Source organism: Mycteria americana, chromosome 6 (genome assembly GCF_035582795.1).
Source record: "Mycteria americana isolate JAX WOST 10 ecotype Jacksonville Zoo and Gardens chromosome 6, USCA_MyAme_1.0, whole genome shotgun sequence".
NCBI lineage: Eukaryota > Metazoa > Chordata > Aves > Ciconiiformes > Ciconiidae > Mycteria > Mycteria americana.
In genome coordinates, this window is record NC_134370.1 from 61,204,511 (window position 1) to 61,230,522 (window position 26,012).

The 26,012-nt window shown below is 48.3% G+C and overlaps 2 protein-coding genes across 6 annotated transcripts in view; both read right to left on the reverse strand.

Annotated features, from left to right (window-relative positions):
- Positions 1-22,772, reverse strand: part of CEMIP (cell migration inducing hyaluronidase 1) — a 119,559-nt gene extending 96,787 nt beyond the window's left edge. The window contains exons 1-2 of one of the 2 annotated variants that reach the window (XM_075506188.1): positions 22,664-22,772; positions 18,510-21,614 (exon numbers count right to left, since the gene is read on the reverse strand). The gene's annotated coding sequence lies outside the window, so the exon portion shown is untranslated. Of the gene's footprint in view, positions 1-18,509; positions 21,736-22,663 lie in introns of those variants that run through there. The other variant, XM_075506190.1, reaches the window with a different exon arrangement.
- Positions 1-26,012, reverse strand: part of LOC142411761 (cell surface hyaluronidase CEMIP2-like) — a 58,404-nt gene extending 32,392 nt beyond the window's left edge. The window contains exons 1-17 of one of the 4 annotated variants that reach the window (XM_075506184.1): positions 25,800-26,007; positions 25,540-25,710; positions 22,664-23,161; positions 17,808-17,948; positions 17,083-17,644; positions 16,588-16,757; positions 16,080-16,268; positions 15,549-15,718; positions 14,487-14,696; positions 10,489-10,694; positions 8,816-8,885; positions 8,050-8,178; positions 6,998-7,083; positions 5,511-5,642; positions 5,350-5,385; positions 4,351-4,503; positions 2,284-2,461 (exon numbers count right to left, since the gene is read on the reverse strand). In XM_075506184.1, the coding sequence (XP_075362299.1) occupies positions 2,284-2,461; positions 4,351-4,503; positions 5,350-5,385; positions 5,511-5,642; positions 6,998-7,083; positions 8,050-8,178; positions 8,816-8,885; positions 10,489-10,694; positions 14,487-14,696; positions 15,549-15,718; positions 16,080-16,268; positions 16,588-16,757; positions 17,083-17,644; positions 17,808-17,948; positions 22,664-23,161; positions 25,540-25,710; positions 25,800-25,824 (3,126 nt within the window). In that variant the 5' untranslated portion in view covers positions 25,825-26,007. Of the gene's footprint in view, positions 1-2,283; positions 2,462-4,350; positions 4,504-5,349; positions 5,386-5,510; positions 5,643-6,997; positions 7,084-8,049; positions 8,179-8,815; positions 8,886-10,488; positions 10,695-14,486; positions 14,697-15,548; positions 15,719-16,079; positions 16,269-16,587; positions 16,758-17,082; positions 17,645-17,807; positions 17,949-22,663; positions 23,162-25,539; positions 25,711-25,799 lie in introns of all 4 variants that reach the window. The other 3 variants (XM_075506185.1, XM_075506187.1, XM_075506186.1) reach the window with 3 other exon arrangements.

Here is a 26,012-nt window from a genome sequence, read left to right on the forward strand (position 1 = left end):
TGGGGCCATCTCCTTTGAGCTCTCCAAGTCCTACTCGACTGACAGTAACCAGATCTCCAGGAGACAACAACCATCAGTCATGCCCTCATCTGAGTGAAGACCAACTACTGCTTCCACTACTTTGAAATAACTTTTAAAAAGCACTCTTTTTAAAACAAACAAACACACAAGCCTAGCAATAATTTTGCTGGTGATAAATGCACAGATATCTTAATATGTGAGATTTAGGTTTGTCAACGGAAAGGCAACTAGAATACTTTCTGTGGAGTGTAATGTTTAGGTCTTCTGTTCTACTTGACTGTTATTTTTATGCTGGAATTAAATAAGACCTGACTGGCTTTATTATTTTGTTGTCTAACCAATCTGCTGATTAGTCTGATTAATTATACAATTATTCCTTCAGCATGACTAATAGTTTTGTCATCACTATACAACTTGCAGTAATGTTTAATTTCTTCTTAAAAAACAACTGTAAAATGATTGTCCTTTAGGGAATTAGTGCTTAGCTACCCTTTAAAAAGTAATATAATGAAGCCTGGAGATGGAAAATTAATTAAAACAGTCTAAAGGCTCTATCTTAACTAGTCAAAGACATATTGTCCCATATAGCAATTAGCAACAAAACAATAAACTAACCGTGGTCCTTCAAGTCTGAAATCAGATTTAGCATGCCTGGGTTCAATCCATATAAAACACAATCAAAGTGAAAAGTGCTGGGCTGCAGTGGTTACAAACATAAATATTTTTTGAGTTGGCAAAATACCAACTTCAGAAATGGACATTTCTTGGAAATGTACATACAATAAGTAATTATTTGGATAATGTCATTAGTTTTTTTGTAATAGGCTGACACTGTGCTATTTTAATTTGCTTTGCAGAAGTATTTAGAGAGTCTTCTGACCACTTCTACCTCGAGAACCTCAGATCTTAAAGGTGTTGCAGTACTAAACTGCCTCTTGGACAAAAAATGCTGGGATATTTAACAGGCTCATTGGCCTCAAACGGTGCAACTGTAGTAAAGAGCTGCATTTTCAGCCATTCAAGAGGTAATCATCCCCTTTGCTAATGTGCACAGATGTCATCTGTCTGAAACCATTCTGTTGGACAGAGTCCTACATGCATTACTGGGGGAAAATTTCCACTCTCTTCCAGTCCACCGATCAAACTTTTTCATCATACATTTTTCTCTAAGCTCCCCTCCCCAGTTCCAGGTTGATTTTCTCATTCATGTTCCTCATGATCATCTTATAACCATTTCCCCAAGGGAGGACATTAAGAAGGTACGGCAAATTAGCCTTATTCTTGTTCCAAAGCTCCCTAAAGCATCTGAGGTAACTAAGATCTCTTTACTGAAATGCACAGGAACTGTGTTTTCTTTAGAGGAGGAGCAGTCAAGTGACTGCAATCAACATCATCCTTTTGTGAAATACCTTCCTGTTGTTGGTCTAAAGTTTACCAGAGAGGGGACAGACAAACTAAGTGCTTTCCAGAGGGAGTGATATTGGTCAATCCCAGAGCAATGGAAATTTTCCTCAAGATAAAGCCAAACCTCAAGCCAAAGTTACTAAAGTTCATGGACATCCTAACAACCATGGACCTTGTTTGAAAAAAGCTAAGGAAAGGCTATGATCCCTGGGAGCGAGCCAGGTGGAATCTATCGTTTCCCAAGCCAAGCGTGCAGGGCCACGATCCCTGCAGGAATCCAGGACAAGGACAGGAATTGCTCAGCATCCTATGGCTCCTGCCAAGGCAGAGATACAGAGCCCCATTCTGCTGTCACTGCTCAAGGGAAGTCCCTGTTGTGCTCAACAGGAATTTCACTGCTGACCCCAGAAACGGGGCCATGGCTTTGCTTCTGAGTGCATTTGCTTATTTCTGTATAAGAATTGCATTGCACCTTACTGCCTCCTGACATCTCATTTGAGTTTCCCTCAACCTCTAAGGCCAGGTCCTCATCAGGTCCTCAGCATATATAAGCTGGTAATGCGGCACCAGCTAAGACTGATGTTCTGCATTTTCTGGTTACAAGGTGAAATCTTCCTCTAATGCAGATTTTTAATGTATGTCTGCCCAGGCATAAGCTATTTTATATTTTACTGGCTTATAAATAACCTTCAATTAAAAAAAAAAACCAAACGTGTTGCGAAATGAATTGATGGTATGCACCAATGTAACGTGCACCACTGCCTGGAAATTCCTGCTCTAGGATAAGTCTCTCACCACTTCTAAAAACTTCAGAAACTTGCACATCTAACAGCATGCATTCCTGCTTTTCTTACTCACGCTTTTCTCCATCAGGATCTGCGACACATTATTCTGGGGGCTTATCTGCCAGGAGTTTTTCATGAAGAACCCGATGGCACTTGAGTATCTGTCAACAGTTGGGGTGAACTTCTTGAAAGTGCATTTTGCCATCCTGACAGGCCCATCATAAATCTGGAATCCACGAATAGGGAACGTCCTGTGAGATTTAAAAACAAACACAATCCTGTGTTAAAAGCTTGGGCAAACTCTGAGTCTTCTCCTGAAGGCACAGAAAGATATTAACAAGTAGCTAAACCACCTTTCCTTTCCCAAAACTGGGATCTGGATGCTCATCACACAGTTAATGAAAGATGAAACTCTGCTGAACATCCTTTACAGGATAAGGCTCAAAGGCCAAAAACAAATGACTCATACAGCTTGCCTAAGTCTTGTAAGCTGGGGTAAAGCAGTTTAAAACTCTTGTCCCCAGCCACCCAGGGGTGTATCACCACGAGGAAGACCCAAAGGGCTGTGTGGCAGCATTGCCATCAGGTTCCCTGTTCCAAGTTAGACAGGTTTCTCAGGAAAACATCAGCATGATTGAAAAAATTATATCAGTCAGACTGCCTGGAGGCAACAGCGTCTCCTCGGAAGCAAGTACCAAGTGGTGCAGCACAGCTTCTCCTCTCCGTACAAGCCATTTCACACGAGATCCCTAGGACCTAGTCCACTGCATTTTGTACAGAAAAGCGATTTCTGCAGCATCAGTCCATGGACATGTTGTCAAGACATCAGTGCTGAAGGAGACACCACTGGAGTCACAGGTAAGGACCTGCCCCTTCCATGGTTTGTTTTGAGAAGGCACCAAGTTTTGCTTGGCCCTGGTTGTGTTTGATTAAAGAGTGTCCTGTATCAGCTTTGCAGACGGTGATGAAGCTGGCTAGTAGTGGCATGGAAGGGTAGGTCAATGCCTAGCGAGTCCAGAAAGAGTTGTTCAGACATGAAAGCCACAAAGTGGACATCACGTGGGCACAAAGGCTCTCTCCAGGCTGGGGGTCACCAAGGCCCAGATTCCCCCCTAGCCCTGATGTTTTTTCTTACTGGTTGGCTCCAGAGATCCAGAAACACTTTGCCAATGGGAAACACCAGGCACATACAGTGTTTCTTGACCAAATAATTATACTTCAATTTCCAGAGCTGTTATCCCAGTAGTTGGGTCTGGTACAACTCCCACATCCCATTTTGCACTATGGCGTAATGAAAGGGCAGATATCAGACGTTTTGGCATACTCCTTTCCAAGAGTACATTGCTTAACAATATCACAGATGATTAGAGCTTGTTTCAACTGCGAAGGAGCATTTTTGCAATTGCAATTAAAATAACAACACCGATAATAACTGAGGATAGCTCTGATTATTCTTGCTGTCCTACACAGATCCCGTTCCTGTGTCAGTTATGGCTGAGACATGTTGTCAGGGCTGTGTGCATGGCATGTCTGCTGAGTACTGCTTATTGCTTAATTTTATATTCCTTGTAGAGGGATTAATCGTTGGTGAGCATCACCACAAACATACATTAAGGTAGAATTTAGGCTTGGGGAAGCACGCCTTGCTATGAGGATGTGGGGAGGCACCACAGTTGCTACACAGGAGGCTGTGCTGCTATCAAAATAGAAAATAACATACAGCTATTGAAAGAGAAATAAGATGCAATGATGAAAAATGGTTTCTCCTTTGTCAAACCAGCCATGTGTGCCCAGCTACGCTGGCAGGAGGGACGGTGGCACAGTGGACAGGAGCTGTGCCATTAGCTCGGCGCTGAGCTGCTGAAGCGCTACACAAAAGCCATTTGGTATCTTTCAGATTCTCTAATCCATCCTCCAGTGACTAATAAATTAAGCAGAAAATTAGACCAAACACATTCAGTCAAGAATGCTCTCAAGCTGTTGGCCTGAAGAGTGAGTTTATTCGGATGCTTATTATTTCTGGCCTGTACAATAATTTAAACACCCGGTATAAATTACTCGTTGGTAGTCACATTCATTCCTGAGGCTTTTCTTCTAGCTTATGCTAACGCCAAGAAGAAATGGCAGAAGAATAACTCACTTGTTTCTGGGCAGTGTTCTGTATTCTCCGTTTGCCCCTTTACCCCAGTAGCTGTTTTGGCCTCCCTGGGAGCCAAAGTTGCTGCTTTCTCCAACAAAAATGGAGCGTGTAACCTCCAGGCTGGAGCCTTCGTCTGTCGGGAAAGTGCCGTCACTACAAGCAGGCAAAGAAACACCAGGTAACTATGCAGCACACCACAGCTGATTAATTAACACTTTTAATTACACCACAGACACAGTAGAATTTCGTTCTTAATTCGGGAAAAAGTGCATCCACCGATATAACAGCCTGCTTTAAAATCTCTTTAGAAACCAGCAAGTTAGTGCAGAGGTAGCTTAGTGCTCAGGCATCAGGAATACAGGTAACTTAGTCTGGGTAAAACCAGCTCTACCCTATATATATATTAATATTATTACTATTATATATATATAATTGCTCTTTACCAAGTTGCTTTATAAATGTTTAGCTACATCCCTAAAGTGAGAGCTTCACTGATACTCATTGCCTGCAGTGGGCTTTGGACATGGCTTATTTTTGCGGGTCTTTTGCAAGAGGGGTTGAGACGAGCGCAGCAGGAGCACGGTAGACAGCAGAAGAGAAGGCAGGAGACCTGCTGTGCCACCAGGTGGGACCATCCCAGCCACCGTGCCCCAGCAGCACATGAGCTATGGGAGATGCTGCTCCACCGGGCTAGAGCAGAAGAAAAGCCTCCCCGAATGCAGAGCCAGATGTTTAGTCTGCTGGTTCAGGACCTACCGTCCAAAAGGAAATATTCAGCAATTATGATGTATTCCCCAGACATGCTGAGGCAAAGAGAATGAAAGGCTAAATTGCCCCTTGTATTAACGGCTGTGCAGGAAAGACTTGATGTGGTCGGAGAGGAAAACACGAGGTTTTCTTATGCCTTACAGCAATTACCGGGGGAGTGTCTCAGCTTCCATTCTTGAGCCTCTTACACTGGGGGAAAAAACTGGAAGAAGGTCGATTTTAAGAAATTACCTTGCCAGAGTGAGTCCAATTCCATTGTCTGAAAACCTGGGACAGAAGAAACACAACGGTGTAAATGAGGAGGAATGTCTGCACTGCAGTGAATTTGGCCTACAGACCTATTTACGTCTGCCGCGAGGGGAATGATATAACACATAATTACAGTAACCTACCCCGAGTTGCGGAAAATAATGTCGCCGCCCCTGGCCCAGGCCCCGTGGTCATTATTTTTAAAAGCAATAAGACCATCAATCACGGCAGGAACTCGCGGCTTTTCAGGATCGGCATCTTGATGTGGGCGAAACCTGAAGTAAGGAGCTTAGTTAATGTGGCACGGGAGACATAGGAATTGACCTCAGACAGAGGAGGTCGTGCCTGGCAGACCTCGTTTGGCTTCCAGATACCAGTGTGATGGGCCTAAAGAGGTGATACGCCCTGGTTCAGAGTCGGGCTCTTAGCTTGATTTCACCTCTGTGCTTTGGTACAAAGCAGAAAACAAGAAACATTCATAAGGCTGAAATTCTGGCCCGAGTGAAATCAACAGGACATTTCTCACTAGACTTCAAAGGGCCCATGGTTACTCCTTAATTTGATTCAGTGTGATTTAGAGGCATAGAAAACATTTTTGCAAAGTCACTTGGGTCCTTTTGCAATTGTCCTTACAAGGCCCCTTGAGAATCCCTGCACTGATGCTAGAAAATCAATTAGGCACTTTCAAGAATCTCATTCAGCAAAGATAACGGAGTAATTGGAGCCGCTTTCCTTGCACGTACAGACCAGACCTCCATATGCTTCTGTCTCTGCTGAAAGAGAAGCTGTCATATGAAAAAAGGATTTGCCCTGGGAATCGGGTGCTTCTCAATTACTTTCAGGATATTTCTTGCCATGCTGGCTGTTAATGGTAGACTTGTGCCGTGTTTGGAAAAAAAATCACCTTTGCTTTTTCTGAGTCTACCCTCACCTCTTACTTCTTCCAGCTGAGGTCCCGAGGGACGTGCCACCTCAGTGCCCAAGGGGGTGGCCCAGGGAGGGAAGTCTCACAAAGGGAGGCAAAGTCACCCTTTCCTTTCAGCCATACGGGAGCACTGAGAGGGTATGGTGGAGGAGGAAAGAAGCCAAGGCTTGTCCAGGAGCAGTGGCTGATTTCTGCCACAGCCTCCTCACACAGACCCAGAGGCCTGCAGTGAGCGAGAAAATGGCCTTAATTTACTTGCTTCCACTTTGCAAAATGAAGCTCAGAGATTTTAAAGCAGCTGACAAGAAGCTTTGAGGCTACTTTATTTTCCTCATTAATCCTAGACCAGTCTCAGCAGTGTCTTACGTCATCTTTCAGATGTAAGTAAGTTCTTTTAAGCAATTAATAAGAAATGTTGGAGCTTACAAACCCACTAATGGAATAATGGGATCCGCATCCCCTTTCACGTGCTTCGCTGCTTAGTCCTCATAACCCCAAGTGCATGTGTATCCTTTTTGGTCAGCAATAACACAAACAATTCAGTGCATAGCTATGAAGTATTTGCCTCTGCACATCAAAGATAGCTTGTGTGGTTTTTTCAGATGCTCCAGCTATAACGAGGCATTAATGATCTGCTAAACACAATGCAGAAGCCAAGCAGCAATACAACTATCCAAAATACTTAGCCATACAGCATGTGCTTACCTGGCATTATCGACAGTGAGATACTCTCTGGGATCTTCAGCGCTGGCTCTCGTTGTCTTTACTCCTTTTCCAATAAACAAACCAGCCTGAAAATGCACACGACTCCAATTATTTTAACAGACTGCCCAACAGAGCCCGGAGATCCCAGATTTTTATCAATGAACGTAGGCAGCCAGTGCGTGCAGGCACAGCGAGTGGCTGCAGCCTGGCCTTTCTCTTGCCTTTTGGTGTCACTTGGCACCGCTCAGCATGACACGAGCACAGGACGTAGTATGCTGAAGTCAGGAGAGAGCCTGCCCTGCCATGTGTTATGCATCAGCATCTTGGGCTGCCTTCTGACCCTAAGCAAGGCACTGAACTCCCACTCTCTCTCTCCCTCACAGAAAGCAATAAGAGACTCCGCCAAGCTCTTGGTAACTTTTTCAAAAAAAAGGACATGAGCCGCTGTAGCTAAGTTAAAGACTTTGGGCTAGAGAAGCGGCTGTCATGGACCAAGATGTAAAATCTACAAGGCACAGAGAGCAGCACTGATTTCAATCTAGAATCCTGAGAAATAAGTTAAATATTCTTTGTACAGGTTACAGGTTACGTTTTCATGTCAACAGTGTATTTGGGGGGGAAGCGTTTTTCCTGGAATTACCCCTGAATTTTTGGTCTCATTTTTCAAAGGTGACGAGCAGGCCCTGACACAAATTACTTTTGCTCATCTCGCTATATCCTTGCACCACTGTGGCAAACAGCAGTGCTCAGTGTCCTGCCTGTCGTTCCTTAAATCTCCCTTAGTAGTAGGTGTACCTATGGCCTGGGCACATCCCCTCTAACATAGGCACCCAACTGAGGCACCTGAAATGGGAGCCCCATTCTGCTCAGCTCCCTCTTCGATTATTAGAAAGAGCATCATCCCAAAAAGTTGATTGTCTCTTGATATAGTGTTAAAAGACCACTATCAAAATGTAAGACACCCGTGATCACCTGATTTCAGAGCACCACACATGGTCAGCCCTATGCCATACTATTTAATTGATAGTAAGATATAAAACTCATCCACGTGCCTTGAAATTGGAGTGGACTCTGTTGTTGTAAAATACTCCCAAGGGGGTATGTTCAGCCTGTCCCTCTGGATATTGCCCCTCGGACTGTCCAGTTGGAACCCGGTGGAAGATGTACCATATCCCAACATCCTAAAAGACAAAGGGAGGTCTGAGAAATGGGACACTACAATTAATGATACAGGTTATCCTGGGGACTTAGGGTTTCCCACTATGCTGGCCAGATTTCTAACCTGAGCCTGCCAAACATGTGTGAGTCCCAGGGGATGCGCACCAGCCCATGTTCTTACACCTCCTGACTCATCCTTTGGCATGGACAGTGGGCCCCAGGGCACACACATGGGTTTTAAAAATGCATATATTGTGGGTGAAATTCAGGTGGTTTATTAGAAAACATAGCCTTCTCTATACAAGCACTTTAAACACAAACATGATTCGGGTAAACATCAGAGATAATAACAAGGAGAGAGTATATATTTATATATACAAATATAACATTTTATTGGCCATTTAACTATTAACTACTAATAAAAATCAATGTTTGCTAAGAGACATCACACACCAATTCCAGCCACAGTGGTGAGAGAAATCAGTGTGAGAACTGTAGGCAAATACTTGTTCTTAACAGAGACAAAGGTTGCAGAAATACATATCCAAATTTTACGATGGCTTACTAAAAATTCATTGCCCTCACGCTAATGACATCAATAAGAGTAGAATATATGGGAACTGGAGGCAAAGCATAGCTCTTGCCGTTAAATGATTTTACCTGAGCACCAGCTGCTGCATTCTCTATTAAGTTGTTGTTCGGATTTGCAATCCAGAATGTGCTGACAGCCCTGAAAAATCAAAATCAAAATGATCCTAAGCAGTTACTAAACAGGAAGGGATACATTTTCATAGCACTGCACTGGACTTGAGCCACAACTCTCCTATTGACTTTAAAACTCCATACAACCTTTTAATGATACTCTTTAAGGAAAAGAAACCATCTAGTAATGTCAGACGTTCATTTACGGAGCCACATGCTGAACCTATTGTAAATTATATGAAACCATTAACACAAAATCCATGCTCTGTTAAATGCAGCTTAAGGAAACCCAATGTCTTTTTTTTTTTGTTAAGTTAAGCAGCTTTGGAAAATGTCTGAAAAGTGAAGTTCTGGTTTGTTTTTTGGAACTTCAGGGGCAATGGCAGGAGGTAGGGGATTCTTTATGGATTTATGAAGCTTCTACATGAAAAAAACAAAACAAATGTCCTTGCAAGCTGCAAATGGCTCGTTAAGCAGGAGATTAACGAGATATTATTTTGACATTTGTTCAAATAAGGAGTTTTTGCTTCAGAGGGAAGATCAGTAGAGGCACAAACAGAAGCCAGATACAGCTATGAAAACATTGTTGTCTGTTGTCTTACTTCATTCGATAACATATTTTGCAGTAATAAAGACCACATGTAAAAAGACTGTAAACCTTTTCTCATGACCATAGCAATTAATTTGATCATTCTCAGCAGAAAATCTCAATCGTTTTTTATCTACCTTAACTATTACATAATCAAGAATCCACACTCCTTTGGATTAACAGAACCACTAAACAGGTGCAAAATAAATCTGTATTAACTATACAAGCAACCTTAGCATGTCAGCAACAATAATTGTAATTAATTCAGTTGGATTATTTACGCAAATTAAAATAAGTAGAGTTTGGCCACTGCATCCATTTCCAGAAAGCATGAAAATACAAATTTCCTCAGCTAAACTGTATTCTTGCTTGCAAACACTAGCCAGACCAATACCTGGGTCTCCAAGTGCCTGTGTTACAGCTCATCAGTCTCCAAAAGAGAAGTTAACTTTGCTCAGCTATATCGGGATATTGTTTACTGTTAAATGATGCTCACTGTAGTTTATGCTAATCTCCGCATTCTCACTAAATCTCCTGAGGTACTCTAGATGTTCATGTACTCATGTACTATTGACCAATTTACTCTAGATGGTCCAGCCCCAATTCAGCCCTGGTGAAAAAAGGCAAAAACTCCCTTTGTAGTAAGTGATATTTTTGCCAGCCTATACCAGGGCTGAAGCAACCTGCATTTATCAGACAGATTTCATGGAGCCTTCAACAGCCTACTTAAAAAGAATTGAAAGGAGTTCAGAAACAAGCAAAGTGCTCTAACATATTTATGATTCTCAGGAAACAGCGAGAGGAATAACCAGCAGCAAATATTCCTTGCTTAGGATTCATGCAGGTGTTAACGGATATCTTCACAAGCAAAACATAGTCAAGTAGCTAAATTACTTTAAAATGAGAAATGGTAGAAAAAACTACAATTTTTCATTTAATATCAAATAGCAACTTTCAAAAGTTTCACCACAGCATTCTTTGGGACCCAGCTATAAAGCACAATGTAAGGGCAAAACCTGACTACAACTCCCGGAGCACTTACATGCAGTCGGTGCTCGGCACAGGAACGTAATTCCCATAGACATGGCTGCGGATGGCAAGGCACATAGCCTCATTGCGATCCGAAGGCAAGATCGTGCCTGACCTCGTGAGGAGGCCCAAGTTGTGATAAAATGTATTGCGTTGCTCCGTCCCATCTTCAAGGAAGAAACAGTGCCCCAGAGTGTCATAGCCAATGGTGTCTTTTACCTGGAAAAAAGTATACAGGCCATAGATCGTAATGCTAACAGCAGTAGGAACTATAACTGATGTGCTTTGCTTATCAATAAATTCCCAAAACACTCACGGAGCGGTTTTGCCACCCCTCTGCACAGCAAGTAATGCCTCCATAGGCACCAGTCCTAGAGCTAACTCAAACTATGTGCAGTTTGTGTAACTGTGGACTGATCTTCTTATGTAGCGAAACTGCTATTAAAATTACTCTGAGGAAGATCACATGCATAATTAAAGGAAAATTGCAAAATACTGGATTTTAAACTCCCCTCAGCTCTAAGAGAGAATATTTGATTCAGTGTCACGGAGTAAATATCTGTGTAAAGATAAGCGTGTCTCGCATGATAAACCAACAAGTTAGGATGGTTAATCCAGAAATGTTCGTGACTGCAACGCTTCCCAAATAAAATAAGAAATTATTTAAAAGGCACCATGAGGAGTAATTTATATTAACGAGGTTTCTGTTCTTTCTCCTCCACTCTCAGAAGGTGCAGGGCCACTTCATTCCTGTAATGATCAGCTTGGGCAGAGATGGTATTTTACTGTTTCAGTCTATTTAATATTAACTGGCATGCACAGGGATATTGCATTAAACCCTAATTTGACCAAGAGGACTTAGCACAAGCCTCCTTTGATGTACAGTCTTATGAAGATTAATTCAGAAAGCCTTCTTTTAAATGTAAATACTAAATCAGGCTAGCTAAAATACCAGCTATTTGTTACTAAATCTTACTGAAACCTTAACTTTGTACTCAAATGATCCCTGTCAGCATATTTATTCACTCTTCAGGCATACAAAATTCCTGTTGACGTCAGAGTTATGTCTGTGTAAGACTGCAAGATTAACTGATATTAACCTACTTGGTTATTTCTGTATACAGAGGGATACTTGAACTAACTCCATTTCAGACTCATATCCTGTGATTTCCCCTTAATGGGCTGCAACTGTACATAACATCTGGAGTCACAAATAGTATAGTCCCCATAGGTATATCTCTACTGGATTTCATTGTTTTCCTGGCAGTCACCCCTCAAACTTGTCATCTGCTGCTCTTGTTTCTGCCCTCATGAGGTGTTCAAGAGAGAGCTAAAAATAAGGCACAACACAACCAGGCACCCAACTCCTACGTGATACTGTTTTGGAAATCCACCAAGACCCTGCATGCAGGTACAGTAGCTCAGAGTGAGCTACAAGGAGGGTAACAGGGAACCTACATGCAGCGACACTGAACGCGTCCCTGCCAGCTGAGTCTTGGAAATACAGATAGGAAATAGATTTAGATAAAATGCAAGCGTCCTTGCCAACCTGCTAAGAACAGTAAGCCTGGCTACTTCTACCCTTCCAAATGACGGGCAGAAGCTGCGCTAAGGAGGCCAGAGAAGACTATTTTTGGAAAGAAACTGTAACAACAAACCGCTCGCTGTTTTAAACAGCATTTCAATTGTAGAGTTTCATTCTTCTGAAATTTAGCTGAAGTTTGGCTAATCTGTTCTTCAGACAGCTGCATTAAAAACTAGCCTTGTCCGAAACCAGATTTTAGCTTTAATTGATATGATTACTCACAGCTTCAGAATTGCATGGCAGCCCTGAAAACTTACATACACGAAACTGTATTGATCACTCTCCTAACCAGAAATAACATAATTTAAAGATCACTTACATTTGCACTGAAAGATAAGGGCCCATGCCATTAGATCAAAACCCCAATAACTGATCAGTTCTGGCATATTGCAGATAGAAATTCAAAGCTTGGAAATGAGAGCCCACCTGCGGCACTGTGACAGTAGCATATTACTGTAAGCGTCAGCATGAAACACCGTCCACAATGCAGGCTACAGCCCTGCTGGTGTGTCCAACGCCAGATGATTAAGATGCCTCTAAACACTGAATTATATATAGTTCAGCAACACAATATAAGTGACCTTTACGCACTGCAACATTAGACACGAAAGGCTACAGTAGTCTGTGTACGCCTGACATGTGCCAGGGCAGCGAGAGGCATGTCGCAGCCTGCGTCCCAGCCGCGGTGGGTGCCCCAAGCTGCGCGCGCCGCTGCCGCCGGCTTGCAAAGCGGCACAAGCCTGGCACACAGGAGCAGCAGATGGGAGAAGGGCCTTGCGGACAGCACTGCACCGCCAGTACGCCGCAAAGCACAAACCACAGCACTCCAGTAACGTACTTCTACAATTCCATCCTCTAAAACCTCAAAACAGGAGAGGGAAAAACCACCTATCTGGTTTATTCTGCCTCAAGGGCTGAAGTTTCATAATCTGATGCCAAAGCAGGTACCCATCGATGTTATTTAACTGCCTTGCTCAGATATACATGCTCTTCTCTGGAACTGCAAATTATTTTAGTTTATTTTAAAGCAAGGCTTTTTATTACATTTTAATTTCTCTTTATCTTAATGACTGTATTGAAACCACACAATTCTTCCACAGAATCACATATTTAACCTTTGCTATAAAATCTATTCACTGATTCATGGACTCAAAGCCCTCAGCAGTCAGATGCAGGGGGGCTGGATCTCACACTTAGATTCTTGATTTCACAACTATTGCACCCCACGCATCCAGATAAACCCTTGACAACCTCACTTCTGATAAAGAGCAAGAGCATGCACCACTCGCCTCAGGACAAATATTAACATAAGGCCTCTTTTTTCATCCCAGGCAGGTTCCTTCAATTCCAGAGGCTTAATACCAACGAGAAGAGAAAGCAGGTTAAACCATACCCACACATACTGGGCAAGTCTCTTGCACCTAAGGGTTCTGTACTCAAAAGCAGGCTCTACAGCCAGAGCAAATCATGTATACGAGAAGGCAATCAGTATTTTGAGTGATCTGGACAATACAAACCCAGTTTAGGATACATGAAAAGTGCTCCCACTTGTACAAGTCCAGTGTCACATTTTCATGAATACATCCTTTCAGGGGGGACCCTTTCACACAAGGGTCCCACCAGAGTGCATCTATGTCATGTCTTACACAGCCTTATGTCCAGGGTTGAGAAAAAGTTGTCAGAAAAAACACAGGAGGTCATGGATAGTTCAGGGAGTGTCTCTGCCTGAGCACAGATCAGGTGAATGAGGAAATGCCCACAGACACCAAAACACTGTTCAGGGTCCTGCAGAGCACACAGCAATTGGACGTGTCAGGACCGGAGCAGGAATCTGCGTTTTCCAGCTGGGACACGTATGGCTTTTTTGTGGTTTTTTTTTTAAGTTCCTCTCCACAATGCCCTTGTGGGGATCTAAGTCAAAGCCAAGTTCCTGAGGGCTTTTCTGGCACTGAAGCGGCCATTTGGGTCTGTCCCTCTCATATTTCATTCCCTTTGTCATGTGAATATTTTTGGATATATTTCACATTGCCCTGACTTGAACAACCCCTGTCTTTTTTATCTCCTTTGCAAATTAAAGGTCCATTGCTTCAGTCAGGTTCAGTAAAGGTCCATTGCTTTCATTTTAAATGAAAGTTTCTATTATCACAAACTGTCCAGAATAACCATAGCAAAGATTTCTCTATATCTGATCGCACCCTTAATAATATTAATTAGGAACCTGAAATTCATTTCAAAGAGCTGCACTACTAGAGCAACAGTCCTAACCTGAATACCAGTCAAATGAAGCTGACAGGTCAGGACATTTCTTGGGGAAAAAATGCCTTGTTTCAATATTCCGATTTCTCTTTGTATCACAAATGGCTCTTACTGTTTAGCAGTGCCTAAGCAAAGACATTAACTTGGTACTAATAAAATATGTCTCCTACCAGAAGGCCATGAGTTCCATGTATGGCAACACACCTAGAGAAGCAGTGGTGGATAGCCAGGTTATCAAGGTACGTTGGGCGTTCGTATCCTCCTCTCTCATCCACATCCTCAGCCAAGTGAAAATGCACAGGGTAACTACCCAGGATTTGCTGCCCCATGTTTTTTAATTCCACTCCTGACATGTGAACAGAGCTAAAATTCCTTAGGATCTGTTGAGACAAAGGTAGATCCAAGTAAGGCATTACAATATAAACACGCGCAAAAGGGAAAACACTTTTTTTTTTTCTTATTAGGCAATACGTTTGCAGAGTAAAAACAGGGCCTGATCCCAGAAGGGGGTGTCAACTCCCTGCTCTGACTCACAGCAGCGCAGCACCTGCAGAGCAGCGTGCCAGCGGCTGCACACCTACGGGCACGGGGCTGCCAAGGAACAGCTGCCAAACACCACATGCAGGATTTAGCAATAGCAGCGTGTGACATGGCTACGGACAAGGTACTCCGGCCAGCTACAGAAAGGGGTAGCATTTACCACCAGGCTCTATTTCCTGGCAACTTTATCTCTGTCAAGTGATTTTAGGCAGGACCTGCATAGCTCCCCAGTTTCCACCAACTAGTGGTGGAGTAATTTTACACAGCAAGATTTTGCACCTCCCCTAAGAATACATGGGACAACCAAGAGGAGGCAAAGCACAACGGGGTGAGACCCAGCACTTCTCTGAGCCATGAAGGGAGCAGGTTTGCTCTGCAGGAAGCACAATTTCTTCAGTGACCTCTCGTGAACTATGTATCTTCACACTGACCCTACTGACCACGATGCTGCTAAAGAATCCCCTCTAGCCCAGGGAAGGGTATCTTTTTGCATACTTGGTGAGGAAAATGGCACAGCCTCATTGCAAGTCTAGTTTTGCAAAAAAGGCCAACAAAGTTTTCCCTTCTTCATAGACGAGTATATTTTTTCCCCCATATACAACGGTAGTTTCATACATTATATTGCTTGTTTACAAACCAAGAAAGGAATGATCTGAAACCACCTACGGGCATATGCATTAAAAATCACTCACTTTAATATGTCCTCCGAATGTGTCAAAGGAGAAAAACTGACATTGATTTTGTCCATAACAGGAGTCTTCCATTTCTCCTTGAATAAGTATATTTCTAGTCAGAAGACCAACCTCTGCCCTCATATCGACGCCATCAATGACTTCTCCAATGTGAAGATAAAGTGGGCTGCCTGTGAAAATCAGAAACCTTTTTATTCAGGGTGAGCACAGTGTCTTTCTTTATTATCGCATTGTTCTAAGCAAGTGTGCGCCTTTCATTTAAGCAACCACCAAGTTTGGGGACATGCCCAGTTGTTAGCATTTGATCCCAGAGGAGATTAGCACTTCCCCTGACTTCTGCAAGGGACTGCCGCCCCTGGTTAAACTTTAAAGTTCCAATATCGGGGCCTTCAGCTTTCATATGACAAATGCCCATGTGTTTATGGAACAAAAACTAGGTAAAAAGACAAGTCAATGTAAACGTAGAACGTTAAAGGCAAGACAATGTAAATATTTACCACAAATGAGTAGCTTGCTAAAAATATTTCATACCATCAATTTTCACTTGATTACTTTTACATTCAGGGCAAGGAAGGAGATTAAACTCTTCAGCCTGATGCATAGAGTAATCTGTACTGGCAACGACGATCCGGTCGCCAGGTAACCAACTTGTAACCTCATCCACCAAATGAAGAATTATTCCTTTGGACACTTCCACTTTAAACCCATTATGAGGCACCCCTGAAGAATGAAGCAATCAATTATTTTCACAGTTGCACACGACAGAATCATGCAATTAGCCAAAGAGCATACCAGTTTAATTTCTATCTAGATAACTCTGCGTGTGATAGAAGTGCTCTAGCCTTTAAACGTGTCAGTGTCACCTGCTCGTAGGCAGCTAAAACGCTACTTTGCGAGAGTACCGCTGTTAGTTTCGTCACCGTGCACGTGAGCAAAAGTCTACGGTATTATTATCATTGCACTGTTCAGATTCGCAGCGGCCAGAAAAAAAATCAGAACAACGCAAGAGAGGACAAGCAATTGTCAGGAAAGACTAAACCTTTTATCCATCCGCTGAAAGCAGTGACAGTAAAACGGGTGCCATCGTAGGTGAGGAAGTCTCTTTGGGCTACGGCTAACCCCGTCGTTCCATTCCCGCGATACTCCCGCTTATCTTCCGCTGTGGAAAGCTGATCCCCTCCGAGGATCCCCACCAGCGCCCAGGGCTGCCTGAAGGAGACCGGGAAGGAGCAGAGCGAGTGACCGCCCGAACCCTCCGTCCCCCACGGAGCGCGGGCAGGAGGGCAGGGTGCGGCGCGGCAGGAGGGCAGGGTGCGGTGCGAACCCTCCGCTCCCTCCACGCCTCCCTCCCCCGGCCCGGGGTGCCGCCGGATCCCTGCCCGCGGCGCCCGGCCGAGCCCCCGGTCGCGCCCCTCCGGCGGGGCGAGCCCCCGGCGGGCGCGGCGGCCCGGGCGCGGAGCTGTCCATGGTGGCCCGAGGGCCCGGCCGCCCCCCCGCGCCCGCCTCCCCGCCCCGCGCCCGCCGCCCGCCTCACCTGTAGCCCAGGCGGGCGATGTGCTGGCTGCCGAGGCGGTCCCGCAGCAGCAGCCGCGTCTCCAGCGTGAGGCTGCGGGCGGCCGAGTCCCCCACGGCGGCCGCCACCACCCTGCCGGGGGCCTGGAGGGCCAGGAAGGCGCGCAGGCGGCGGCACTCGCCGGGCTGCAGGTGCGTGTCGAAGCGCCCCGCCGCCAGCACCCGCGCCGTGCCGGCGTCCAGGATGCGGAGGTTGAGCCCGCGGCTGCCCCACCGCTTCTCGGAGGAGTAGGGGCCGTGGCGCAGCCCGCCGGGGTGCAGGGTTTTGTCCAGGAGGGTCCAGGAGCGGGGCCGCCGGCCGTGCAGCTCCAGGACGCCGCCGCGACCCACGCCCACGAACTTCTGGCCGAAGCCCTCCACGGCCGCCCCCTCGGCGGCTCGCCCGTACAGCGAGATGGTGGCCCGCGAGCCGTAGGGGCAGCGCTCCGAGCCGATGTGCAGCTCCCCGCCGTCGTGGATGAGGATGTAGCGGGCCCGCAGCGTGATGGGCGGCCCGCGGGGGCGGTCGGCGAACACCAGCCTCCCTGGCGGGCGAGCGGAGAGGAGCGGGGCTGGGGGCGCGCACCGCCGGCGGCTGGAAGCGCGGGGGGGGGGGGGGGGGCCGGGAGGCGCCGCCCGCCGGCAGGCACAGCCGGGCCGCCCCCCGCAGCGCCCGGGCTCCGGGAGGGGCCGGCCGGCCCCGCTTACCTCCGTCGCGGATGACGAGGGAGTGGAAGGCGGCGGAGCTCTCGAGGCGCAGGGCCGCCCCCCGGCCCACCACGGCGGCGCGGCGGGTGTCGGAGCCGGGGCGCCACGGGGCGAGGTGCGGGGCGGCCTCCGGGCAGGGCCCTGCAAGAGACGGATGGCGGCGGCAGCGGCGGCGGGGCGCGGCGGGGCGCGGAAGGGCGCGGAGGGGCGCGGTACCGACCTGATGCGCTGCCGCCGCTCGCTGCTCCCCGACGCGTCCCGCGGCGGCGCCGGCACCGGCTCCGGCTCCGGCTCCGGCGCGGAGGGCAGGGGGAGCCGCGGCGCCCCGGGGCTCCCCGCGGTCGGCGCGTCCCGGGCGCCGCCGCAGCCGCTACCTGCCCGCAGCCGCGGAGCCGCGGGGCAGCCCCCGCCCGCAACACGTGCGCCGCGCCGGCTCCTTCGCCGCGGCTTTGCACGCAGCCGGCGCAAAGGCACGTTTTGCTTTTGACGCGTTTGGGTTTTTTTTCCTTTTTGCCTTCCCTCCACTTCACCTCGCAAGACCGAAAACAGAAATCCCCCTCTCCCCGGCTCCATACAACCCCGGACACGGCGAGGCAACCACAACATCAGGACGAACAGAGAGCCGGCGGGGAGAAAACCCCAGCGGCAGATCGACGAGAAGCAACCGGCGGGTTTCAAACTTCAGCTGCAAAGACCGCTTACCTATCGCCGACAGCCCCGAGCCGCAAACTTCGTACGCCGCCTCTCGGGAGGTCCCGACGCGGGCTGCTGGGCACCCCGGCTGCAGGCGGCAGAGGCAGGGGCAGGCAGGCGCAGGCAGCTCCCGCTCCTCCGCTCCGGCTGCCTCCCCTCCGCCGCCCTATTTATATCCATCTCCCAACCGCTGGCGGTGCCCGCACTGTTTACAGCAGCGGTGCTGCTGGCTCCTCCCAGCCGGGGACGATCCCTCCAGCCTGGACGTATATCTGCGACCGGCGCCCAGATGCTCGGGGCCGGGGAGAGCCCCGCTGCCCGCACGCAAAGGTCTTCCCCGGCTCCGAGCCCCTGGGGGCTGCGGGCTCCCCGCCGGACTCCCCGGGGTCATGGGGAGCAGGGCGAATCTCGGCCCGGGGAGGGGCCGGGGGGGTCTGTGCAGACCCGCAGAGCAGCCGGCTGGGCTCAAACGCCCCATGCAGAGCGTGCGGCTGGGGTGCCAGCTGCCTCCCCACGAAGGGCAGGGGGCTGAGGCACGCCGGTCCCCAGACCCCGATGCGGTCACTGGGCCTTGGCATGCCTTGGCCCTTCTTGGAAGGCAGCTGGCCCCTCCGGCAGCTTCCTGCAGGGGTGTTTTGCCCTGTGCTGTCCTGGGTTTGGCAGATCTATGGAGAATGCTGTAACCCGGCGGCTGCAAAAGTTCCCCTGACAGTGGGTGAGCAGAGGGGTATCTGCCACTTCACCTCCCATCACAGGACCAAATCAACCTGTAGCCTGTGGTGAAAGAGAGGAAAAGCCTTAGAAGGTGCTCTGACAAGACACGGTCTCCAGGAAGCCCATGCACTTTTATGCCCATGGCCTGGGACTGCGTTCCTGGCTGTTGCAGGTTCCTGCCTGGACTCAAGTCTCAGTGGACATGGCACTGCCTATAGAAGGACCATCACACACTCGTTTGTTTTCCATGAACCAGAATATCACCTTTTTTATAGGCTCTAAAATAGAGCATAACCGAGCTTCCTGGGTTATGCCTGTCTTCATAAAGACAGGTAACTGGTTACTGCGGCCACTGCCTTCTCCCTCCCAGAGCCTACACATAGTTCCTCATCCCCACTCCAGCGCCCAACATCCAGAGAGGACGAGCCAGAAGCAGGCAGGCAACAGTGCCAACCACTGCTCCTGCCCAGGGCCAAAGCCAAAGAGGTGCAAAGCCACAGGTGCTGCCGATCTCAGAGACATTTGTGTACCATCATCTGGTCAAACCGTTCCAATCTGTCACCTCGGAAATTTATTCTGGTGCAGGATTTCTTCTGATGGAGGGCACAAAGAGGCTATAGTTATGTTAATAAGGAGCAAGTGCTGTCAGACAAAATATGGGAACAGACTGGAAGCAGGGGGGTGGGCGAGGGGCACGGCCATGCCCCACGCTCCAGACAACAGCTCTGGAGCAGGAGCAACACTCACTTGTGCTAAACAAAACCCATCCGCTCTCTTACACCCTGCCCTGGGACCCAGAGTATTGCTGAATCTGAAGATAAGCATCCAGCCTAGAGAAACAAATCCAGATAACACTCCCTCATTTCAATACTCCATAAATACAGGGAAACGTTAGAGCTGCCACCTTTGCTACCGGCTGTTCATCTATCATTTAGTGCTGGCGCTTCTATTCCTGTCTCAAATAGCTTTTGTCATTTTCCTTCCCAAAAAGCAGCATTAGTCAGCGTTGTGCCTCCTTCTTATCTGAATATGACATGTATGAATGCAGGTCATGGGAAAGCAGAGCTGTTATCAGAGGTATAGGAGGCTGTGCTCAAATTTTTTGGAGGAAGATTTATCTACTGGTGGAAGTTTCAGGCGAGACAAGACAAATAGGAGTATTTTGTCTTAAAACACACTAACTGAATTCTCTGAATTCAATGGTTCTAGAAGTGCAAAATTTGAGGTAGAAGAGGACTTGAACCTTTATTTTACACCTGTCGGGGCCCTAGAAATCTCATACATCTTTATTTAAAGTATTTACTCTGTGCAAAAGATTTCATAGACTCGCAATCTAAATAAAAGGCAACAGTGATTAATCTAACATAGTAATAGTGGAAATAAATGTAGCACAAGCTTTGGTTCACGCTAAACTTCACGCAGGCCTTATGAAATGATCAGCAAAGCCAAAGTCACTCCGGTTTACATGGGGCTTTTTCTGAACAAGAACACAACATTTTTAAGCTGTTAGCACTGTTTAACTTCTTCAAAGCCTTTTTTCCTTCTGTAGCCTCAAAATCCACATAAATACACTGGCCTGATTCTTTTTCTGAGGAAAGAGATACTTTCAGGTGAATGATTTCAGTGCCATTTCCCCCGTATTAAGTTTTCAGTGGCCTGAGGAAGAAAATTTCAGAGTAAATGAGACTGGACATATCATCCTGTTTTTCTAAAGATTCCTCTCTCTTTTTAAGGAGAACACACACGCGCCTGTTGTGATCTGTAGTTTGGTGCTCAGGAGCTAAACTGTTTTCCTTTTACTCTTTTCCAAATTTCATTTTTTGAGATGATTTTTGTTTTGCAGCAGCACCGGTTTCAAGCTTACACCACAGCGCTTGCTTACAGGACACATCCTCAGCGCAAGAACATTTCCAGACGTCCTCACACCTGCGAAATCATGACTAACACTCACTGCCTCAAACACATGGCTGGTGTAACTCTTCCTCGCAAAAATAACCAACCCGAACCCTCCTTCGAGTGTTATTGTTGGTTATAAACTAAAGTTTAGTTTTCTAACAAACAAAAATGGGTCATTTTCTGTAACGGGCTACAAGGTATGAGGCAGCCTCGACCCTCTCGTGTCTCAGTGTGTCGCAATGACTGCAATGCTTTGCCTACAGACACGGCCATAACATTCAATAACAAATATCGATGACTGGCGAGGTTTCATTTTAAGGCAATGGCAGAAGACAAAGCCGCTCTAAATGAGTCAGCGGTGGATGAATTGACTCCCAGAGCACAAGCACCTCTTCCCAGAGATACGCATCTGGCACACGCATGCAGAGAGGACAGTTCCGCCTCCGTAAGTGATTTTCCCGGGCACACTCCCTCGCTGGACGGTTTCCTGTTTCCTTCTCACTACTTAGAGAAAGGAAGGAGCAGCGGAGTCAGCATCCCCTGAGCAACACCCCATTCCCACGGAGCAGGGAACTGCAGGCATCACGGGATAACTCCTCCCGCGCGGGGCCCGGCGCTCCCGCAGCAGGCCCAGCGCCAGCCCAGACCCCGCAGTCCCCAAACCTCCGTGCCCGGAGCCCCCCCCCCCCCCCCGCCTGCGGGCACCGCTCCGCCGCCTGCCCGCGCGGGAGGACGGCAGCCACCGCGGGGCGCGCCCGGCCCTGCGGCGCCGCGGGCGGCCGGCAGGCGTCGCCCTTGCACAGCCGCTGCCGCCCCGCGCCGGGCAGGCGCGCCCGCGCGGCCTGGCCGTGAGCTCCCGCGTTGCACTAATTAACACATAGGGGTTTTGTTTTTTTTTTTTTTGCCTCTTCCCAGCCGCAGATCCTGTAATTCTCCACTTTTTTTTTTTTTTTAACTTCACTTTACGTTTTCAATATAGCGCAGCTATATTTCCACATCGCGCCCCAGCTCGGAGCGGAGCACATCAGCTTCTGGGGGGAGCTGGAAACGCTGGCACGGCCGGGCCCCCGGGGAGCGGTGAGCAACACACGGCTAATGCTCGCATTAGAGCTGCACTCAGGGGCCGCCGCGGGCCTGGCAGCCCCGCCGAGCCGGGCACCGCGTTACCACAATGTGGCTTTTAGTGCTTGTATTGACTCTCACGGACTGTCTCCTTATAATGGCCCATCTGCGGCGACTGCCCTCTGCACGTCATACCAGCCTTCATCTAGCGTCTCCTCTTCTGCAGACAGCGACTGCTTCCTACCCGCCTCATCACAGGCTTCCTGCTTAGGGCTGAGGACTCTGAGCCCTGGCTCTAGCTCAGCCTGGACGCTGAGTGCCAGCTCCTGGCACGACACAGGACCACCACGTACCAGACTGCACCCAGTGATGTCCACCCCTGGCCGGCACCCCTTGCCCTGGCAGCACGGAGCCTGGCCCCACGGCTCCACTCAGCCAGCACCAGAAACCATTTGAGATACCAAAACCATGTCTCCTCCTTATATACCTACCACTTTGTTCCACTTTGGGCTTTAACGGTGTTTTCCTTGGTTTAAGCATTTGCTTCTTGAGCAGAGAGGTGGCCTTGGACTGCTGAGCTTCAGACAACGCTCCCATATTCCTGAGGAGCTGAAGCACCCTGCGTAGCAAGAACGGCTTCACCTTGTGCTGGGCCACCTTGAGAGGACTGATACGAATTTTGGGCAGGTTGACTTCTTGATCACAGTTATAAAACCGAAAGAGATTCCAGGCCAAGCTAGGTCCAAAGGTATCCATTAAAATGTATCTGGAAAGTTTAAGGAGCATGTCACAGGACAACTGCTTTTCTTGTGGTTTCTGGCCCAGGTTCTGACTTAGCAAACTTCTTCCCTGGTGACTCAGGAGAGAGCTGCTCCTGAACAGGCTGGAGGGTTTGTATGAGCCCAGGGTCCCGAGAAGGTTTTTCTTACTGTGCAACAGTCCTTCATAATCCATATCCCACAAAGAACTGTTGGGATTCAGGCTATGTTCTGAAATAATCGTAAATACAGTAAAACCTATTAAACATAAACAGCAAAAAATCCCGCTGGGTTTGTTTCTTTAAAATAGCTCGCTCGCTCTCGACATTTATCTATGTTCTGCTGTAGCCCTGGATACAGTGCAGACTGCTACACTATTCTGACAAACTTACTGAATGTTTTGACAGGCCAAATCAACAGATTTGCAATAGATATGTTTTTAGGTACTAGAAGGTAATAACGATTATTTGTAATTTTTTATTTAAACTAATGTTTTCTGTAATGCTCAGGAAAACTGTCTTTGTTATACGTACACACACTCCAGAGTACACACATTCCTTAAAAAAAACCCAGTCACCAAAAGAGTATGTACTATTCCATATACATTTTCTGAAAAACATTGAGAAAAAATAAGGATTCCTATTGAAGACTATAAAGGCCTTTTTCATACATGAGTGAGAAAGGAAACTTCTACACTGCTGCTGGGCTCTTTGCATGTTGGGTCCAGCCCCAGGGCCCAGCACAGCCTCCAGGTTTCCAGTAGATACAGGTTGAGTTTAAATGAAAGGGTCAGTTTTGCTGTCTAGGTGATCTCCCTGGTCTTCGCCTGCTGATTAAAGCCATTAGCCTGGCGTACCAGGGTTAAGCTGCAGCTGCTCAAAAGCCACAGTAGCTTCATCCGGCGGACAAGAAGGTACCAGTACGGGAGAAGCCGGACTCTCTGGAGCTTAAATTTGCTTCTAAGGCAGTGCCCCTACCCAGCTCTCCTTCCTTCAGGCTGAGCCTGAAGGTTCAATTTACACCCTGAGAACTGATCAATAAAACAATTAAATGCAACATAAGCAGGCTGGGACTTCATGATAAGTAGGGCTGCAAACACACAGAATGCTCGAATAATTAAAAGAGACAAGGAATCCAAAACTTAATTGCATCTTGCCAGAAGTGTTTGAAATAGTTAATGTTTTTACATAACGGCATACTGCTAAAGGCTGGAGGTCACGTCCTGGGAGCCCTGGAATGTGCCTGCAGCCTTCCCTTTCATTTCTAAGCAGAGGACAAGATTTTTAAGAATGTTCTTCTATTTCCTAGAGGTGGATCCCAGTCCAGCATGTTTGAGAAGCTTCAGGTATTTTTTTATTTGATTTCAAGATTAAGGTTATCAGCTTCAAGTAGTGGTGACTTACAGTCCAGGGGATTGCTTGCATATTGTAATTGTATTAGTTAAGGATTCTACTATTATGTTGGAATTTTACATATCAAAATGCACATTTATGGCTGTCACTCCTCCCTGAAATATAACGCTGTATTACTTAGAAACTGCAAAATATGACTGCTAGGACTAGATGGCAGCGGATAATTCAGGAATATGTCATAATGAAAGCAGCATTTTGCATCTTTACTGCGCCTTTCATTCAGAGCAATCAATAGCCATGCAAGAACCTATTCCTAAGACCCCTGAGAGATCAATGAGCCCTCCCACTAGTTTACTGATGGGCTGGCGTGGAGAGGAGCAAACCGCTTGTGCGAGATCCCTGGGAAGAACAAGGAGAGAGGAAGGAGGACCCAGCTCCAGGAGGACCCCAGTAATGTGGGGTCCACATTACCCCCTCCTCCTGTGCAGATGTGTTGGGGGGCAGATGGTCCATGCAGAGGAGGACTGCATGCACCGCTGCCACCCAACTGGCGCCAGCCTGAGCCGAAGGGAAAGGGCTTTGGGGCAGACCCAAAGTGTCCCTAAGTACACCTAATGGCACCGCTGCAGCAGAGCGACTTGAAATGTAAGCAATGTTAAATCTTTAAGTAGGTCTGCAAGCTTTCTAGAATAAACTGCTGTGTAAAACGTTATTTAGAATAAACCAAACTTGGGATCAATGTCTTGTCTTCAAAGGCAGCCCTTAAACTAAAAAAGGCCTGAGGAACTAAAAGAGAAAATTAAGGGCCCGTTGCATGCAGTCACCTCCAAAGCCACAGTCAAATCATGCCAGCTATCTGTCTTGAAGTCAAACTGGAAACCAGAGGCGTGTTTCCCTTCCGTTTTTTCTTCAGATAAAAGTAAGGGTTAGCCCTAGCAGCCACGCTCCTTCTTCTCTCCAGGGCCAGCTGCAGCCTGGGCAGCCCTCGCTGGCAGCCCGGGGCCCCAGCCTCGCCGGAGCGGCGTCAGCCCCTGCTGGGCTGTCAACAGGGGCGGCCGAGGCTGCGCAGGGCAGAGCTGCGGAGGGCAGAGCGCTCCCAGCCCGCACCCAGGGGCTCGGCCCCGGGCGGCTGCAGCGCCGCCTTCCCTTCCCTACCCTTCCCTCCCTTCCTTCCCCTCCCCTCCCCTCCCCCGCGCCAGCCCTGCCCGCCCCACCGCCGGGCCCTCGCGGGGAGACGGTCACCGTGTCGCTACTGACTGTAGACGCTCGTCGCCTGCGCCCCGGGCCGGGGGCCCACCACCACCACCACCACCAGCACCACCAGCAGCAGCGGGAGCAGCAGCCGGGCGGCGGTGCGGCTCCTCGGAGGGGCCGGGGGGTCCCGCGGCCGGCCCTGGCCCCGACCCCGGCTCCGCCCGGGGGGGGCACCTGCAACACAGACACAGGGGTTGGCCCCGCTGAGCACCCCCTCGCCCGGCTCCCCCCCGCCCGCTTCCCCGCTTGCGGCGGCTCCTTACCCGGCTGCGCCCGGCGGAGCGGCATGGCTGCCCGCGCTCCCTCGGCTGACGGCCCGGCCGTGCCCGGCCCCGCTGCAAGCCCGGCTCCCCCTCGGCGCGGAGCCCAGGCGGCTGGGAGGCTGCCCGGGCTGCGGCAGGAGGGATCTCCCCCACCTGGACACAAGGGCTGGTTATGTTGAGAGCTGCCGCCAGCCGGCACTTCCCAGCGCTGCC